Source organism: Nymphalis io, chromosome 21 (genome assembly GCF_905147045.1).
Source record: "Nymphalis io chromosome 21, ilAglIoxx1.1, whole genome shotgun sequence".
NCBI classification, from domain to species: domain Eukaryota; kingdom Metazoa; phylum Arthropoda; class Insecta; order Lepidoptera; family Nymphalidae; genus Nymphalis; species Nymphalis io.
The window spans coordinates 1,207,391-1,227,949 of NC_065908.1; the positions used below are offsets into that span (position 1 = coordinate 1,207,391).

Below are 20,559 nucleotides of genomic sequence, written 5' to 3' on the forward strand. Positions count from 1 at the left end.
AAAAAATATCATAAGCTTATATTATATTCTTGTTTTATTTGTTGTAAAGTTTTTATTTCAAGCTACTTGCCTATGACCTTGGTTTTCTCGGGGTGGAGTTTAGATTAATAATGTTTAAAGCATTGCGCAGTAAATAATATTTTCGTAGAACAAATCATATAATATATAATATCTGTTATAAAATGTTCTGTAATTATACTAATAATAATAGGTGGTCTATTATTTAAACTGTATAATTAAATTTGTAATTGAATATTTTGAAATAACAAAAAATATGAGAAGTTTAGTAGCAAATAGGCTGTGTCTGCCAACTACGTTACAGCCTTTAAATGTTCTTAAAAAAGTGAATCTGCAATGAGCAGTAACTCTAAACGATAATTATTTTACAACTAACAAAAAAAAAAATAACATTAAAAAAATGATATATTATTTTTACATAACTCGTTTAACATTCTTTTTACATGATTAATACTCATTTTAGAAAACGTGTGCTTTGGTTTGATTTATGTGACATCGACACATACATAGTTTGATAACACTGGATGAAACACGTGAATCTGAATACAAGATCACGAGTTTGAATCTAGCTAACCGCTGGGCTATCTCGTGCCTTACTTGTGCTTACTATTAACCTATGCTCGATGATAACAAAAAATATTATGTGCCTGATTAAACCCACGAACCAAAGCTAGAGCAACATGGTAGTATTAGCTCCACACCTTATCCATAATAGGAGACAAGGCTTTATTCCAATATTAGGACATCGAGTAAAGACTTATTGTTTCGAAATGAGCCGGTCAGTCAGTGGTATTTCGCTTATATATTTTCATCACAAATATTACACCCCGTCTTATTGCCTCTACTGGTGACATGAGGGCTGGTGCATTTTTAGCCCAACGAATCGGAATTGCGACTCAAAGAGGAAGTGCTGCTAACATTCTAGCCACCATTCCACGCGGTCACGATTTGTACAATAATTATTTTTATTTTTTTAAGGCTTTAATGTATTTATTTAAGGCTTTAATGTAAATAAACAATTTGCACTTTCTAATTTCCTAAAATAGTTTTAAAATACAGGCTCTTATATACATAGGTACAAAGTTTCGTGTCTATAAAGTTAGTCGTTGAGGAGTTCCTTCGTATGGAGCCAATCCTGAGCATAGAATCAGGTCATGATTACCATAAAAACGCATTGTCATCTGAACTGTGTGCCTAGTAAGAGTTTTATTTACTTATTCGATACCGTTGACTTGAACTGCGATTTGTATAGAATGAAAACAACGCCGTCTAGAGGCAGTAATCGGAATTACATAAGTTAGTTAGGCTAACTGAAATTTGACGTAAAAAACTAACAAACAAGCATTGCATGTTTAATAGAAACTTATAAAAATACATTCAACAATACAATTCTACAATAAATTCTCCATGAAACATAGTGTTATAAATAAACAAAATAATAAATAAAATTTGTTGATCAGTAACTTATGCATTTTGACACAACATCGATAATTGGTGGTAAAGTTTTGTACCACTCCATAAGGGTAGGTACCACCCATTCATCATATATTCTACTGCCAAAAAGCCATATTTAGTATTCTTGCGTTCCAGTTTGAAGGGTGAGTGAGCTAGTTACACTAGCACAAGGGAAATAACATCTTAGTTCCCAAGGTTGTTGGCGCATTGGCGATGTATGGAATTGTTAAAATTCCTTACAGCGCCCATCGTGGTGATCACTTACCATTAAGTGTCCTATTTGCCCTCCTATCTATTGTATAAAAAAAACTGAAGATCCCCTTTTAAGAAAAACAATCAACTAGAGAATAATATGTTTTAATCTATTCAGGGAATCATATAAATTGAAATGTATTTTTAGTTCAGCTTTTATTATATCCATCTGAATTGCCACACGGGCGTACTTAACATTGATTAAATGAAAAAATTGTATAACACATTCTAGCGAGCTCTCGGCTGATTCAAGCGAATGTTTTCTGCCTACAATGCGATTTTAAACACAAAAGGCTATTTATATTTTTAATAATGCCACGTCTTACATTATCTTAACCGTTAGAAGACTATAATATGTCTGTCTTTGTTAACCAACTACCAGGAACGAATTGGTAGACCGATTTTAATAAAGCTCTCTTTAAGCCCGTAATATACTATAGACTAGTTGTTCTAGTGGCTAGATCTAAAGCCGCTGATCCTGAGGTCCCAAATTCAAACCCCAAGTCGGACTAATTAAAAGTTATTGGGTTTTTCTTTTATAGATTCTTAGAAGCAGTCTGGAAGTTGGAAGTGTGTACACTCCTGTGCCTCGGAAAGCACGCAAAGTCTTTGGTTCTATGAATGAAATCTCTCCGGTCGTGTTGGATTGGCGTCCCATCGAATTAGTCGATTAAGGGAATAAAGATTGCATATGTGTTTGCGCACACACTAGTGCATTATAATATATCCTGCGCAGTTGCCTAATATCTTGAGATTAGCCGCCGTGGCAGAAATCGGTCAGGCGAACATCGTACTATAGAGATTAATCGCTAATAATATTATAACTTCGATGTATTGTGATGTATATTATTGATTGTTCCTTTACGTAGTGACCGGTCGACTTAATTATTGGCATAGATCTAGTTAATGAACGCCAGAGTTACGTTTTTTTTTTCATTCTGGAAAATAGTGGTGGTAGGGCTTTGTGCAAGCTCGTCTGGGTAGGTACCACCCACTCATCAGATATTCTACCGCAAAACAGCAGTACTTGATATTGTTACGTTCCGGTTTAAAGGGTGAGTGAGCCAGTGTAATTACAGGCAAAAGGGACATAACATCTTAGTTCCCAAGGTTGGTGGCGCATTGGTGATGTAAGCGATAGTTAACATTTCTTACAATTCCAATGTCTGGGCGTTGGTGACTACTTACCATCAGGTATATATACTCGTCCGCCCATCTATTCTATAAAAAAAAAATCACAGAAGGCGACTGCTTGTGACTACTTTCTTTATTATTATTGCACAAACAGCTACTTTATTCGCTTGAAAAGCTTTCTATCAAAAAGTTCTTATTGATTATACCATGTTCAACGAATTAAGTCGTTAGTTCTTCGTTTCTTTAGTTAATATTTTTAAATTTACTTAATTTTCGTTATATTAATATATACTAGTTATATTTTTATATAGTAAATAAATAGATTAATATAATTCTATGTCCTAATATTTTTAATTAAACTTTTAACTAAATAATATGTTTATTTTCATTACACATTAGTTTAACCCCGGACGATAGATCAACCACCCTTGATGCTGAAAAACCTATGACGTCACAGTCGAAAACCTTACGTAACAACGAACGTCAACGGACATTACACAACCCCACACCTGACTATGAAACGTCACGATAATTTGATAAGCAAACACATAAGATTCAATTCCGTGTAACTCGATTATAATAATAGCATAGAACGCACTGGCAGATGCACTTGGCTTGTCACAATGTCCAACAATAACAAGTACAATTCAGTTTTAACTGGCCCTTGATCTAAATCAATTTCATTAACGAAAATAAAACGTCTACCGTCTGGCGATTTAATCTATTCGTCGATTGTACAATTATTAATTTATATAAGGCATTTTTTCGTCTAATCCTTTTTTTTCCATTCATTTTGCATTTTAAATGGCCTCTCTTCAAGATGTTCAACGTCAGCGGTTTGCATAAATTATATCTTAAGATACGTGTTACTTCGTACAAAATTATATGAAAAAAGAGTGACATTTAATGTAAAACCTCAAAACCAGTGAAAATATTGTTTATTTCAATAGGCTCAAAAAAGCTCTTTTGAAACGTTAAGTTACAGCATTGAATGAATTATAAAGCTGCCATCGGTTCGGAATGAAACTTCTACCGGAATGTAAGCACCGACAATAAACTCAGTACTTACAATACCAAATAATACAATCAAGATAAAACATATTATATAAACTTATATTATATTGATACTTTTTACATAATTTAATAGGAATCTCGAATATATTTTACGAAACTTTAACGACGTAATTACGTCGAATATAATAAATTAAATATTATAGCATAGTATTATTTTGATGAAGAACTAAACTGTATATATTTATACATAGCTTTTTTAAAGTAAATGGTAGGCAGACAGGCAAATGTTCCACCTGATGGTAAGCGGTCACCACCGCCCATAGACATTAGCGCTGTAAGAAATATTAACTATTCAATACATTACTGACTGACTCACCCTACAAACCGGAACACAACAATACGAAGAACCAAGCCCTACTACCAAGTGAATAAAGCTATGTGTGATGACAGCTATGATTATATAAACAAAATAATATTAACACAAATAAAATAACCCAACATCAATACGTACTCATAAATATAACCTGGGCGACCGAGCTTCCTTCGGCTCAAATAGTTGTAACTTATGAAAAAAAAATATTATTTGTTATGTGCTTCTTTAGTATTTTACAGGAAAGAGACTTTGCATAAACTTAAAAGCAAAATATCATCATCAAAACACAATTTGAGCGAATTCGTTAGCGTCGTTTCCAAGATATAAGAAATGAGTTTATATGTATACAAAACGATATATAAATATAAATTTGGAAAATAATTGCTTATGTATATATATACTATTGATACTCGTTATTACATAATCCTTATAAACAAAATGTACTTGACTGATATAAACCGAACCCAGTAAAAGCAAATACATAACAAAACACTAGACAATTGGCGCTCTAAGTTGATACTTGAATTAACTTTATCTATGTCGGTCAAACATTATATTTAGATAGATTTATTTATAAATGAATAAAAGTGAAATGAAACTTATGTCCATTAATATTAAGTTCATATTTAAAAAAAACTTTTAGGGTAGTTACGATAAATTAATATTAGAAATTCTTTTAAACACACGACTCTTTATTTTATCCAGTCGGCTGAGAATGGTAAAATCGTTGTGTAGTCGCCGAGCGTGAGGCGTCGCGCCGCAATGCAGTATTACGTTGACTACTCTATCAATCGATCTTTGCAACCCATTTTAATAAATTAATCCATTCAGTTAATTATTTGAAGTTATTTTTTTAAATTTCCAAATGAGGCAGGAAGAACAGAGCTAAAATTCCTATTTTTTTAATGTTGATTCGATTTTTTTTAAATATCGGTCACGCGTAGTGAAGCTTTCAAACTATCCGGTTTTGCATGGGAACTTTTAGTTTTTTCGTTTAAAATTTCCAGCAAACTGTAAGGATATTAATTTTATTATTATAAATTATAATATACTAGTATGCGGCCGCGGCTTCGCCCGCTCGTTAAGGGGAGGTGCTAGTATTTTTTTTATTTTTTATTTATAGAATAGGAAGGTGGACGAGCATATGGGCCACCTGATGGTAAGTGGTCACCAAACGCCCTTAGACATTGGCATTGTAAGAAATGTCAACCATCGCTTATAGCCAATGCGCCACCAACCTTGGGAACTAAGATTTTATGTCCCTTGTGCCTGTAATTACACTGGCTCACTCACCCTTCAAACCGGAACACAACAATATCAAGTATTGCTGTTTTGCGGTAGAATATCTGATGAGTGGGTGGTACCTACCCGACGAGACGAGCTTGCACAAAGCCCTACCACCAGTAAAAATTATATTAAAAAAAGTAGCCTACATCCGTCCTTGGTTCAAGCTTCATACCATTTTTTTTTCAAAATTCAGTTTTTTAGCCTTGAAAGCGTAACAGCCAGGCAAGAGTTACTTTCTCATTTATCATATTTGTGTTTTTAGTTTGTCGAAACTAACATTTCAAATCGGTATTGGCTTATTTATACGTGAAGGGTCAATTAACTTTGTCCGAGAACCAAATATCATATCAACCAATAGTTTTGGAAAGAATAATAATATATATAGTTAAAAGAAATCAATTGATGAAAGATTAAGTAAAGGCGGTTCCCTATTTAACTACAATTACTAAATAAATGATAAGTGCTATGAAATTACTTGAATGAAGTATATTTTGATTATAATACCTTAGATATAAGAACAATTTATTTATAACCGAATTTAAAAAATAAATTCTGAGTTTCCATATGTTACTGATCATAATTTTTTTTTTTAGCCTTTTGCCGTCCACTGCTGGACGAAAGCCTCCCCCATAGAACGCCAACCATCCCGATCTTGGGCAGTCCGCATCCATCCCATTCTGATCATTATTGTAGAGTTAATCTATGAGAACTTGTGACAGCCCGTGAATGTCCCACTGCTGGGCTAAGGCCTCTAAGGCAGACAAACAAATGTACTACCTGATGATTAATACTCTATAAGAAAAAATAATCACTTACATCCTTCCCTTACATCGCCAATGCGCCACCAACCTTGGGAACTTAGATATTATGTCCCTTGTACCTGTAGTTATACTGGCTCACTCATGCTTGAAACCAGAACATAACAATACTAAGTACTGCTATTTGGCGGTAGAATATCTGATGACTGGATGGTACCTACCCAAACGAGCTTGCACAGAGCCCTACCACCAAGTGAAGTTTGTTCTTACGGAATAACTCTACAATTCTTATGGTTCATTCACACTGGAAATATATAATATATATATTTTTGGAAAGACTGAAATATCATTCTTTTGAACTTTTTGAAGATATATATGTATTATACGTGTTTTAAATATACGCAGATATACATAGAGATGTATGAATAACATTTTCACTGTTTGATTTTGTTTATATTATTGTTGTTTTTTTTTTCTTATAACTTATTTATAAGAATTGTCAACGGCGTAAGGTGTGCGGTGAAACACTGATAATTTTATATAAACTTAAAATATTATTACCTTATTATATTTTCATATTATTATTTTTTTTCGGTAAACTAATAATAAAAAAGAAGATGAAGTTTCTACCAATACACGCAAAGAAGTATACGTCAGTAATAAAATTTGACAATTTCAATCAAAGGTTTACTGTATGAAAACTTCATTGAATATTACATTATTATTAAATGAAAGAAATATTTGCATAAAGAATATATGCACGTAATATATGTTACATAACCTCCTAATATGCTTAATATAAGACACGTGGCATTAAAAAGCTAATAATGAGTCTGATGATAATTTTATTGATCGTAATTCGTAAGTACGTTTCTCTTATTGAGCGATTTGATATTCTTAACACTTGAAAAAGGGTATACACAACTAAATAATCTTAATAATTATTTTTTTGCATTCCTTTTTTAATTATTTAAAGAGATCTATATGTAAGTTCATTTAAAGTAATTAGCCCGTAGGTGTCTCACTATAGGGCTTAGGCCTCCTCTCCTTTAAAGAGAAGATTTTGAGTTCATTCCACCACGCCAGCTACAATGCGGGCTACCCTTAAAGAGATTTTTTTAAATTACTCATCCAGCTTTCGTCTCGATTCTTCTTTCACCGCCTAGTTCGAAGTAATGATGCTTACATGAGTTTGAACTTATAATTATCGGTAAAATTTCATGTGTTCCAATCCCTTGGGCCATCCATCCCATCATGGGCTCTTATTTTTAATTAATATATTAATATTATTCTAAACTTATTTTTATAAACATTCATGTGTGCGCTTTTTAAAACAATCAAGGACCACGCGGCAGTGAAGTTTTTTTCGTATAAATATATCGAATAATATATATATAATCGAAGAAATATATATATGATCGAATATATTTACTACAACCCTCGGCTTTAGTCCTTAATCGCTACATTGATCACACACAAAGTCATCTTTAAGCGAAGACACATTTTATATTACGTAAATTTTTAAAATTAACCAATTTAATAAGCAAAATATAACATCCGTCTTCTGTATTTCAGTGGTCAATCTTTAACACCATTTACTAAACAGGGTCACTCTATTCCTTCCTTCCCATAGTCCGATGGGAGGGCAATCCGACACTACATGAGATATATATTTAGACATCTGACGGAATATGTGCTTTATAGCTCAGCTTACTTTTAACTTAACGGATTCGTTGAAAAATAATGATCAGTGAGCCAGTGTTTCACATGCACAAGGTACATTACCTCTTAGATCCCGTTCCGTTGAGATTTAATGAGAAGTATTTTATAGTTTTTACATTGTCTGTCTTTATGGACGAAGGTAACTTCATAACCTAAAATATATTCAAAACAAAAACAAATATCTGACGATGACGTCAACTTACAGAACGGTTAACCCGAGAATGAAACGCAATGAGTCGTCTAGAAGCGTCACGTCAAGGTTCTCGAGTCGCCGAGGCTCGCAGCGGCCGGCGCTGACCCTCAGCTTTCGCCAAAATTCACTTACCATCAGCTCGCTTGCTCAGCAGTCTGCTTTTCTAGCGGAAAAAGCGCTTAAGGCAGAAGGGTAAGCTGCATTTATTAAATAATACCCGTGTTAATTTAATTATTATAAATGATATTTTATCATATAAGCTATTAATTACGTACCTACCTTAATTTTCTTCTTTTTAACTTAAAAATTCTCGTCTTTGCAAGACAGAACCCAAAGCAATTTCTTTAAGGAATTTATAATAGTGAACAAGTGCCATATTTATTGTCTTTGAATATTTGCTGGTTGGCGTGATTGGTCGATACGCCTTTCACGCTGAAGGTTGTGGGTTCGATTCCCTCCCAGGTGCACGAACATGTCTGTTTGTCCACAGTCTGGTGTAATGATCTATATAAGTATGAATTTACAAAAGAAAAGTAGTATATGTAATATATTAGTTGTCAGGTTTGCAAAGTACGAGCTCTGCTTAGTTTGGGATCAGATGGCCGTGTGTGAAAAATGTCCCAGGATATTATTATTATTATTAGTATTTGTCAATATACATTAATATAGTCACTTTTCTCAGATATTCTATCATTTGTATATTATTTAGCTTTATGTCACAATATATAATCCAAAACATATTAATCCTTTCTAATATTATAAGTGTGTTTTATGGTTTCTTCTCTTAGCATCGAAGGAATTGACGTTATTTTAGCATAGATATATTGTAAACGTGAGACTTAAACACTCTACTACTTTTTATTTCGGAAATATGCTAAATAAGCAGCAATTTCGGAGTGGAAAATATAAGCTAAATGAAATAATTCATCATGAATCTATTAAAATACATAACATTTCGGAGTATTATAAAAATGAACAAATTTTAACTTACGTAAGCGGTCAATACTAGTACAACTAGAACTTAAGATTTCTTTGAACGAAAAAACCGATAAATATTTTTTCTTAACATCGATCAAAGAAACTTGGCATTCGTTCAACGGGCCAGATTTATGATGTTTCTGACTTCTAACAAGGATGTTAAAATGCCGTTCCTAAGATGTATAGGTTAATTTATATTCAATATATATATATATATATTGCTTATAAAATATAACTTATTCTTGTTTAACTGACGGTTTGTCTATGAAAATCAGCCTATAAAGCAAATAGAATAAAAATGGGAATGTGCTCATTAAATTAATTTAATTTCCTATGGGATTGTCTCTGGCTAATGGGTCATCTGATGATATGGTCACCACCTTCGTTAACCTTCGTCAATACACCACCAATCTAGCAACTAAGGAGCTATATCCGTTGTTACCGTAGTTACGTTGGTTCTTTCAACTGACAAGCTGGAAAAACATGATACTAAGTATTACTGATTGGCGGTAGTACCCTAAAAGTAATTGATACACGCGTCAAAATAGCGTATCACCTTAAGTCGATTTTTAAGACTAAATTTAAATACGAAGTGATTTCTTACAATATCAATGCTCCAATTGCTTGTCTGTTTGTCTAATATAAATTAAACGAACGTGTTGTAGTCATAATTTTAATATTAAATCTAAGTACTCCTAATTTTCAATAATAAGTATTAAAGGTAGGTACGTAATTAATACTTTTATATTTTATCATTTTTTGGTAATGGAAAAAATATTGTTATACATTAAAAGAAACGATTTTCAAATCCGTTTTTAAGTGTTATTATAAGTTTAAAATATATTTTAATTTACTTTAAGTTATGATAAATATAATAAATGCTCTTTAAATTAACTGAATTGATTTTGTGTACCAATAATTTAAATATCATTAAAAAATTAATTTGATATTATCGTGATCTGTTTAGCAGCGCAAGGATAAATATATAGCTTTGTCGTTGGAAATGGCATCTTCTAATCGGTACGAATCCAAACAACGTAGCTCTTTTCACATAGCTCATGGCTCATGACACATGGTATCAGTTTTCACTAGACTATCCATTTAAATTTGCTTCATATAGAAATTACATAGTATTATAAATATAACAACTTTATTTACAGAGCGGATCCTAATATTCAAACGGACGCAGTTTCTTGGTTTAGTCTAGTAAGTATAAATGATTGAGTTATGTATGTAAGTATAAATTTAAGTTTATGGCGTTTGATAAATATAAATCATTTTGCTGATAGTGTATTCTTATAATCCGTTATGTGATAAAATGAAAATATACAATTCTAACTGATATCATAAATACAAAATTGAGTTTGTTATTGTTACGCTTTCACGCCGTAAATACTCAACCGATTACCATGAATTATTGCATACACTTTGTCAGGAGAAGGTAAATAAAATAAAATAGGGTACCTAATACATGCCCCATCCACTCACACGCGGGCAGTAGTATTATTTCTACGAAAAATATATCTACAAGTAAATTAGATCTAAGAGTCTGATTTGGTATAATATTTGTACTAAATAGCCAATTTAATGAGAAAGGTAATCTATCACGCACGGATTGGCACTGAGGACTTTTATTATCATCGTGTAAAGCTAACAGTAGACCTTGAAAAGATTATTAGAACTCCTAACATATATACAATAGAGGAGTCAAATAAGGATATCTATTTTAGGGATCTAATGTGCTGCAAAATATTAATGAAAATAATGTGTACTTAAATTTTAATATAGTTTAGATTTGCTAAGCCATGGGAGTTCTTTCTACTGTTCCTGGGTGTGATATTCGCGTCGCTGAACGGTCTCTTCGTGCCGGTCGGTGTAATCATATACGGCGAATTTACATCGCTATTGATAGACCGAACCGTTATGAATGGAACTTCTACGCCAACGCTCACAATTGCGTGGTTTGGCGGAGGCAGGATACTGTGAGTGATTTTGAAATTAAGCCCTCGTATATTATAAAGTACAATTTCGTATAACAAACAAAATTTGCAAACCGAAGCATTAAGAGGTGTGGTGGTGTTCTATTATTGACATATCTAATAAAAATAGCAATTTCAAGATTTAATTATATTTATAACGACTTTAGAAAACACAGGCACAAGGTGTAATTACAGGCAAAAGTGACATAACATCTTAGTTCCCAAGGTTGGTGGCGCATTGTCGATGTAAGCCATGGTTAACATTTCTTACGATGCCAATGTTTATAGGCGTTGGTGACCACATACCATCAGGTGGCCCATATACTCGTTCGCCTACCTATTCTATAAAAAAACACTTATATAGTAAAAATTACACTACTAGCAAGAATACTTTTCAGTTTCAATTCTGACTTAAAGTAAAAATAGTGTCCAATCGATAGATTAAGACCCTTTCTCATGTTGAGAAGAAGGTTAGAAGATTATTACACCACGCCGCTCCGATGCGTTTTTGTGGATACACAATAACAGATTTCTATCCGACTTATTCCGATTTCAAGAAATGAAATATAAACTTAAATAGAGCACATGAAATTTCAGTTGTGCCATATCGACTTTTCTTATTATATCATTAATAACTCTTTGTTTAGTATATAGTATTACATTGATTAGTGTACATTACACTGCCTCGTTGGTCTAGTTGCTTGATGTAAGGCCGCAGACCCGGAGGTCCTGGGTTCAATTCCCAGGTCGGGCTAATAAATAAAAAAGTTATTGGGTTTTTCTGTCTGAAAATTCTCAGTAGCAGCCCGGAGTCTGGAAGTTGGAAGTGTGTGCACTCCCGTGCCTCGGCTTTACGTGAAAGCACGTAAAGCCGTTGGTCCTGCGCCTGAACTCTTTCCGGTCGTGTCGGATTGCTATCCCATCGGATTATGAGAGTGAGGGAAGAGAGAGTGCACCTGTGTTTGCGCACACACTTGTGTACTATATCTCCTGCGCATTTGGCTAATATCTCTTGAGATTGGCCGCTGTCGCCGAAATCGTTTTGGAGGACATTATTATTATTATTATTATTATACCCTATACATTTATTTTATACTTGAAGGTTACTAGCATAATTCCACTTTGGAATCTTAAGAACTTCGAGGGAATTTCGAATAATTATATTTGCGATAAATAGTACATTAATATAGACTATATAACATTATTGTGATTTTGGAAAAAATATGAAATATGCATCACAATTAAATGCTGTTTAACTATAGAACTCTGGTTATTACATAATAATATGAAAAGCAAACATTAAAAGGTAGCTGATTTGATGGAACTTTGTGATCAAGAACACGCTTCAACTGTATAAATTTAATTTTGTTGACTTACTTACTTTATAATTATGAGTACAGAGAACTGTTTTCCTCCTGGTTTTAGCCGTATCGCAGTCTAAAATTATACTTCAATCATATATAGACAAGGTATATACATACTTGTATGTGTATTTAAAAATATTTACCGATTAAGTATTTAGAGATACATAATATTAATTTTAGTATTTACATAACTTAAACAGTACAAACGCAAGTCGGGAGGAGAATCGTCAAGCCCTGATCGAAGACTCGCAGGCTTTCGGCATCGGTTGCACGGTTTTCTCCGTACTGCAGTTCCTTGTGGGAGTGATCAGTGTCGACCTTTTTAATTATGCTGCACTTAAACAGGTAATTTTTCAATTAAATCACCTAGTATAATATTATGTAACATAAGCTTAGAATATACCGCCATAGATGTCATTTATATCGCAATACATGACTGTAGAAACAGAAGCGGCTGATAATTTAACCCACTCGATTACAAATTGTAGCTTTAATAGCCAGGTGCGGTGCAGATTTAACGCAAACCCTGACCGACGCGAGCCACACCTCGGGAACATAATATAACACGCCAACTGTGGTTTAAAAAAAAAAGTGTTCTATTAATTTATTACCTGTTAATTACTGTGTTCGTGTTAAAACTTCAACGACCGGCGCGTTGCATTGAATGGCTTTAAGTATACTTTTATTTAAATTACAAATAAAAGTCTGTAAATATCCCGCTGATGGGCTAGGGCCTTCTCTTAACGTTTGAGGTATTGATATGATGTTATAAAAACGACATAAGCAAATTCAATAGTACTTGCCTGGGTTTGAACCATCAAGCTACGGTTAAGATTCACATGCTCTAACCGCAGAGTCATCTCACCTACTGCTTTTTAATTTACATTTAATAAAAGGTTTAGGGTTTTTTTAATTGTATATTTATGTCTTGTTTTTGTTTTATTTTTATTTATCTCATTTATTCTATTTCTATTTGTAATTAAATTTTTAACTGTGTAAATTTCGTAAGTATATGTTTAAAATTAACTTCAAAATACCCACCTATTAAACTTATTAAGACTTCCTAATTACTTAAAACATAGTACTTAAGATGGAATGGCGAATTTAATTGTACACATTATGTAATGTAACCTTTGTTCTGAAGTAATCAGTAACAGCCTGTAAATGTCCCACTGCTGGGCTAAGGCCTCCTTTCCCTTTTTTTTTTTTTAAAAAAGTCGAGATGGCCCAGTGGTAAGAACGCGTGAATCTTAACCGATGAACGTGCGTTCAAACCCGGGCAAGCACCTCTGAATTTTCATGTGCTTAATTTCTGTTTATAATTCATCTCGTGCTTTTCGATGATGGAAAACATCGTGAGGAAACCTGCATGTGTCTAATTTCACCGAAATTCTGCCACATGTGTATTCCACCAACCCGCATTGGAGCAGCGTGGTGGAATAAGCTCCAAACCTTCTCCTCAAAAAGGGAGAGGAGGCCTTATTTCTGAAGTAAGTGACTATAATATGTCTCATTGAGAATAAATGTCTTTAAACCTAAATCTAAACTAATAAATAAGGAAATATATTTTTGTAAAACCTAACAGAAAAAACTACTAAACAAATATACAAAAAAACGTGTATTAGAAGATGAAGCGCGATTTGGAGAAGATTTTAATATTAAACGTTATTAAATAAAAAGCTTCATTTCATCCTGTTTAAATTAAGACTATTAACGTGAGAAGCCTGAATTTCATGTTTCTGTATTATTCAAAATCATTTTAATATTATTGTTTTACAGATCGACAGGGTTAAGGAGAAGTTTTTACAAGCGGTACTTCGACAAGATATCACGTGGTATGACCTCAACACTTCAATGAACTTCGCAACTAAAGTTTCAGAGTAAGCTCCCAGTTTGTGATGGTAACTTTTGTACCTACATATTTAGAATTAAGATTCACTTTCAACTTATTATTTATTATCTATGTATAAAAAGATAAAGACAACACAAGACAGACAAGACAGTTCAGAACGTTTTCCTACTCTGTTTGGCAAACGATTTTCTTTTTTTTTTTGTTTGGTAGATTTAAGTAAATTTAATGCTCGTATCTATACAAATGTTATAAATGCGAAAGTATCTACGTCAGTCCGTTACACTTTCAAGGCTAAACTACTACCGTCTTCGATAAGCTGATTTCGATAAAATCAGATAAAAAGCAAGCTTGAACCTGTGCTTTGTTTAACTAATAACCGCCTCCTCTTTCCCTCTCACATGCGGGTGAATATTAATGATGAATAAATAGGGAAATTATAAATATAACTAGGAAAAATATATTCCCAGGGGTAGCGTTACAATCTGCCAAAATATTTTTATATGAAACATCTATTGCGGGTAATAACGACTCGGATGTCACGACGGCAAACGCCATTACGCTCCCTTGTGCGTGCGTGCGAAAAAAATATAAAAAATTTACCTTCTAATAAAATTTGTATTATGTTTCCTAAGACGTCCGAAGTCCATTAGAGAGTACATCGTCTAATTTCCGCTGCAGGTCGCTAAATTCACTACTTCCGTTTCCTAACTCGCGCCTACAGCGCCCCATATACTCCTTTCTGGAACTAAACTGACAAGCCAGTACGAGCCACCAAATTTGTCATTGTTCGGCTCATAATGATGGATGTAGCCCCAGGAAGACATTATCTGGACTTCGGATGTCTTAGGAAACATAATACAAATGTTATTGGAAGGTAAAATTTTTATATTATGTGTTCCGGTCGACGTCCGAGGTCCATTATGAGAGACGTGTTTGTTATCTCCTGGTGGCTTGTATTTGTAATAAAATAATATTTACTTAAGACGCAACAATGTGATTCAGTATATTTAATTGAAACAAGGTATTAAGTACCTAATTTGAATTAATTAAATGTAAGCCTATAATATTAACTACTGAATTTAAATCGACATAAATCAAATATTTTCCAATGAAATATTAAGATTTAGGACAAAAATACTGAGACAGAGATTTTTCAGAAATTATCTCTGTATTTGATGTATTAATAATATGTTTTTGATAGAACTTTCTAAAGGTAAGCTCAAGTTGCCAGTTTCCTTTAGCTAAAATATCATTATTGTGGTAATTTTCTGCCCAATTTAAGGGCACTGCTGCTCCACAACTTCCAGCTGAGGCCTGAATTTGCTAAAAGTCCTTTTATCCAACCACCGATCATCGCTGCAGTAGCCGGTTTAGTAGGCCTTTAGTTGCTAAAAATAGATTACTAATATTCCCTCTGATTTGCTGTGTCATATTCACTAGAGTGCGTAGCCAGTATACTGTTTTAGACCAGTAATCAGTTTTCGACCCAAATATGAGATATGTAACGGAATCTACATTATTAATAAAATGGTCACTGTCAACATGTAAAAGAGTAAGGTCATGTACATGATACTCTGCGACCCGAATATAACGGCAAAATAGCTGCAGTGTGTCTGGATATTTGATATACACTTTAAATCTATATTATAATTCTTTAAATGAAATCAAAATTCTTGCATCCCATATGGGTAATTTAGGAGGTGCTTTGCCAAGGAAATAGCTTTGAGCATATGTTTCACTATTGGGCTCGACGCTATTTTTATATCCGATAGTTTCGCAAACGGATGCTATAACCGATTTATGAACAAGCACGGTTCGATAGGAGAGAACATGAGATAAATACAGGTAACCGAGGTATCTAGCTACATTTTCTGATTCAGGTACACGATTTTCCTGACAAAACCTTACCCACTTATTCCAAATGTACTTATCGTAGACTTTCTCCAGCACGATAGTAATGTTTTTCTCCTGAGATTTCCATGTCCCCTTCAGCGTGTCCCACCCAAATGAGCCAAGCTTCCAGGTATAGAATGCTGACTTCAGCTGGGGGTTCTGATCCAAGATCCGCTGAACGCGTTGTGAATGCAGACGTTCGAGTCTAGCAAGTCCCAGTAGGTGGTGAGGGAGAAGTACAACATTGAGGTGGTCTACTAGAGCCAGCAGTTTTTGAGTCAGATCTAGCAATTATCGTGACCAGGTTACTCCCTCATGCTTTATATAGGAAACAATTTTTCTGTTGTCGCTCTGAAGAATGACTGTCGAGTCTTGGGGCAACGTTGCTCTGGAGGATATGGCTGCTGTGCTCTGGTGGTGATCTCATGACCCTTTCACCTTTTCTTTTTTAACAAGGGCTTCACATTGAATGTCTGACGCGTCGGTGATGACATGGTTCGTGAACATACTCGGAGGATGAATTAGCGTCCTCTGACTGATGTTCTCTACCCACCACTCCAGCTCTATATGTACCTCGTCCGGATACTGCTTTGGTAAGTGAGGATACCTCCTGAGCTTGTTGCTGTGGTACTGCAGGACTTGGCAATGCAAACCTTCCCCGGTGGGTGATGAAAGTCGCAAAGTTGAGGTGTCCTAAGAAGCGTTGATTTTGGCCACGGCGGCCAATCTCAAGAGAGATTAGCCAACTACGCAGGAGATATTATAGTGCACAAGCGTGTGCGCAAACACAGGTGCACTCTCTATTCTCTAACTCTCATAATCTGATGGGACGGCAATCCGACACGACCGGAAAGAGTTTAGGCGCAGGACCAACGGCTTGACGTGCTTTCCGAGGCCGATTCCGAGGGAGTGTACACACTTCCAACTTCTAGACTCCGGGCTGCTACTGAGAATTTTCTGACAGAAAAACCCCCATATTTTTTTATTGGCCCGACCTGGGAATTGAACTCGGGACGTCCGGGTCTGCGGCCTTACATCAAGCCACTAGAACAACGAGGCAGTCAAAAGTCATTATTATTATTATTAGATGATAATAGGCCTGGCTTAAATCCAGTTTGACTATCCAATCTCCATGTTGTAAGAATTTGGGAACTTATTGATGGTGAAAAAGATGAAAATGTCTCGGTTTCATGTACTGATTCAACACCTTGAGGTTGAAATTTTTTTTCCTCATTTTGTACTTGCGTTTCCCTTCTCCCCATCTTCTTTGCTGAGGAGTTATTCGAATAGAATCGCTCAGAATCTCTGTTTTCAGCCTGATTAGTTTTATTGGAATTTGGCCTAGCTCGAAATGGCTTTGCATTGGCAGTAGAAGTTGACGGTTTAGGGGATTTGGGCAGAGTGCAAGTAGCAGGTGGTCCCCGCTTTTGTAACTTATCTATACCACAAATTTTTGTATATATGCAGTTAATAAACCGGGGCTAATTCTGATATATTTATCCTTTAATTTCTTTAAGAAGTTCCTACGGAGTAATTCTAAAACCTTGGCTCGATTACCGCAAATTATCTGAAGGATATCGTGAGAAACTGTCTTATAGCCAGAATCTTTACCAAATAGCTGTTTTAACTTTTCATAGATAGAAGAAGCATTAAGCTGAACGTCCGATGAATTTGACTAGTCAACAAGGCTTTGTATGGCAGTATTAACATAATCGTTCTGTGATAAAAAGGCATTAGATAACAACACTTTTTTAAAATTATTTTTTTACTTTAAATCTCTAAAGTTGATTATAATAATTAAAATTTTTTATTTTAAACTTTTAACAACTGCTCTTGTGGAAAGACGACGCAACAATGACAAATTTGGTGCCTTGTATTTGCTTGTCAGTTTAGTTCCAGAAAGGAGTATAGGGGGCACTGTAGGCGCGCGCGCGTGGACCTGCAGCGGAAATCAGACGATGTACTCTCTCATAATGGACTTCGGACGTCGACCGGAACACATAATATATATATTTCTTATTATTATGATAATATATGTATGTTTATTTACACTGTATGTTTTTATGTTTACTCCATATTTATTCATTTGTTATCGTTAATTATAAATTCTTCTGATAAATATAATTTCGATGTTTTACATCTTACGTTTTAATATTTAAATCAGCTGATAAATTCACAGTTCAAATCAATTGAAATTAGGAGGTAAGCGCAATCGAATTGTGAAATTATATTTTGAATAAGAATGGTGTGACTGCTATAAAAAAACCTCACGCTGACGTCACCTTACGCTCGAAATCTTACGCTAACTGGTTTGACGCTCGAAGTCTTAGTTACCTATTAGCGCTCAGGTGGTAACACATTAATATTATTTACAAAATAAAAGTTCACGACGGTGCAAAAAGTCCAAATTATCATATTGCGTTGTTTTTCTGTTGGTGGAATAAGCTCTAAAACCTTCTCCTCAAAAAGGGAGAGGAGGCCTTAGCCCAGCAGTGGGGCATTAACAGGCTGTTACTGTAACTGTTACTGTTACTGTTGTTTTTCAGCGATGTAGAAAAATATCGCGAAGGCATCGGTGAGAAGATACCGATGCTGATTTATCTCGTGATGTCGTTTGTTACCGCGGTTATCATATCGTGCGCGTACGGCTGGGAGCTGACACTTGTCATACTGTCCTGCGCGCCGATCATCATCGCCACCACCGCTATTGTGGCTAAGGTATTATTATAATTTTGAATAAAACCTATTTGTTATATTTAAATTGTGAGAATAGACACGCGATGAATGACAATGTACAGCTATTTACATAATTACCCGTAATTGCTAGATTTTTTTCTAAAAGTATAATGTTGGTTTTTAAAAGATACTTAGATCGCATTCTTTTTTACATTACTTAGCATAAATTTTCACTATAAGGGGTATCCCCTTATAATAATTCATTCTTCAGAACAAGTGTGTGTTAGTATCTCTATGTATCTTGTTTATTTCACAATTCACTATTTACCTCCGTGTTAATAATCATGACAGAGGTATCCGACATAGATGATCTTTGATGGCTATGTGTGAATATCCTACTCACACATAGCCATCAAAGATATTAAGATGAAACCAAAGACAATTCAGTACTTTTTAATGATTTGACACATTCCTAGAAATAAGGTATACTTAAGAAAAAACCATATTCAAGGTTCAATCGTCGCTGACGTCACAAGAGTTGAAAGCGTACAGCGTGGCCGGCGTCATCGCGGAGGAAGTTCTCGCGTCCATCCGCACCGTGGTCGCCTTCGGGGGGGAGGAAAAAGAGATAGAAAGGTATACTTCATTATATTCTAAAATTTTCCGAGTACTTTAGCGAAATGCTATTACTTAAATGCAGACATAATGCTGTATGCTTGTATGTGTAATAAGGTTCTAATGTTTCGAAAAGTCCATATCGCTTTCTACAATATTTATTACAATAAACGTGAAAAACGACTTTTTTTCATGTTTTGGTTTTGATAACGATATTTTTGCTATTTTTAATAAATATTTTTGATATCAGCGAGTCAAAATACATAAGTATAAAAAAAACATGGAATAAAGCGGAATGGACTTTCGGATCTACACCCAAAGGGAGGAGGCCTTAGCCCAATAGTGGGATATTTACAGGCTCTTATTATTTATATTCTATATGTATTATATACTTTAGTTTTGCACTTATAAGTAGTTACAATGTTAACGAGTTCTTAAAGTAAATTTTTCTTCAAGGTTTATATTTGTAAATTTTTTCTTTGAGAATATTTTGGATTCAGAGAAGATTCTCTACCTTTATCATTACAATATATTTTAAATTGTATCATCCGATAATAGGTATTTCATTAGTTATCTATGGTTATTTTTTTTATTAAAATAAAAACATATTAACCTAAGAAGAATCGAACGACGGGAAAAAAAACAAAGAAATACAGCTAATATTATAAAATAAATTTGAATTTGGAATTCTAAGTAATAATAATATGTATATAATATTCTACAATCAGAATCATCATGAAGTTTTGAAGGAACTTATCTCATTTTACAGATATCAAAAACGTCTTGATCCAGCTAAGAAGACCGGTGTAAAGAAGGGGGTGTATTCGGGTATTGGTAGTGGCTTCATGTGGCTTATAATCTACGCCACATACGCGTTGGCGTTTTGGTACGGTGTCGGATTGATCTTGGACAGTCGACACGAAGAGGAACCGGTGTATACACCAGCTGTCCTGATGATTGTAAGTGGGCCTTATTACTTTAACAGTTTACCTCCAA

General features: G+C 34.3%; 1 protein-coding gene across 2 annotated transcripts in view; it reads left to right on the forward strand.

Moving 5' to 3' along the window:
* Positions 1-20,559, forward strand: part of LOC126776738 (multidrug resistance protein homolog 49-like) — a 35,862-nt gene that overhangs the window by 1,611 nt on the left and 13,692 nt on the right. For both annotated transcript variants that reach the window (XM_050499453.1, XM_050499454.1), the window contains exons 2-9: positions 8,219-8,398; positions 10,345-10,390; positions 10,973-11,166; positions 12,728-12,872; positions 14,307-14,407; positions 18,819-18,990; positions 19,460-19,584; positions 20,333-20,522. In XM_050499453.1, coding sequence (XP_050355410.1) covers positions 8,235-8,398; positions 10,345-10,390; positions 10,973-11,166; positions 12,728-12,872; positions 14,307-14,407; positions 18,819-18,990; positions 19,460-19,584; positions 20,333-20,522 — 1,137 coding nt within the window. In that variant the 5' untranslated portion in view covers positions 8,219-8,234. The remainder of the gene's footprint in view (positions 1-8,218; positions 8,399-10,344; positions 10,391-10,972; positions 11,167-12,727; positions 12,873-14,306; positions 14,408-18,818; positions 18,991-19,459; positions 19,585-20,332; positions 20,523-20,559) is intronic.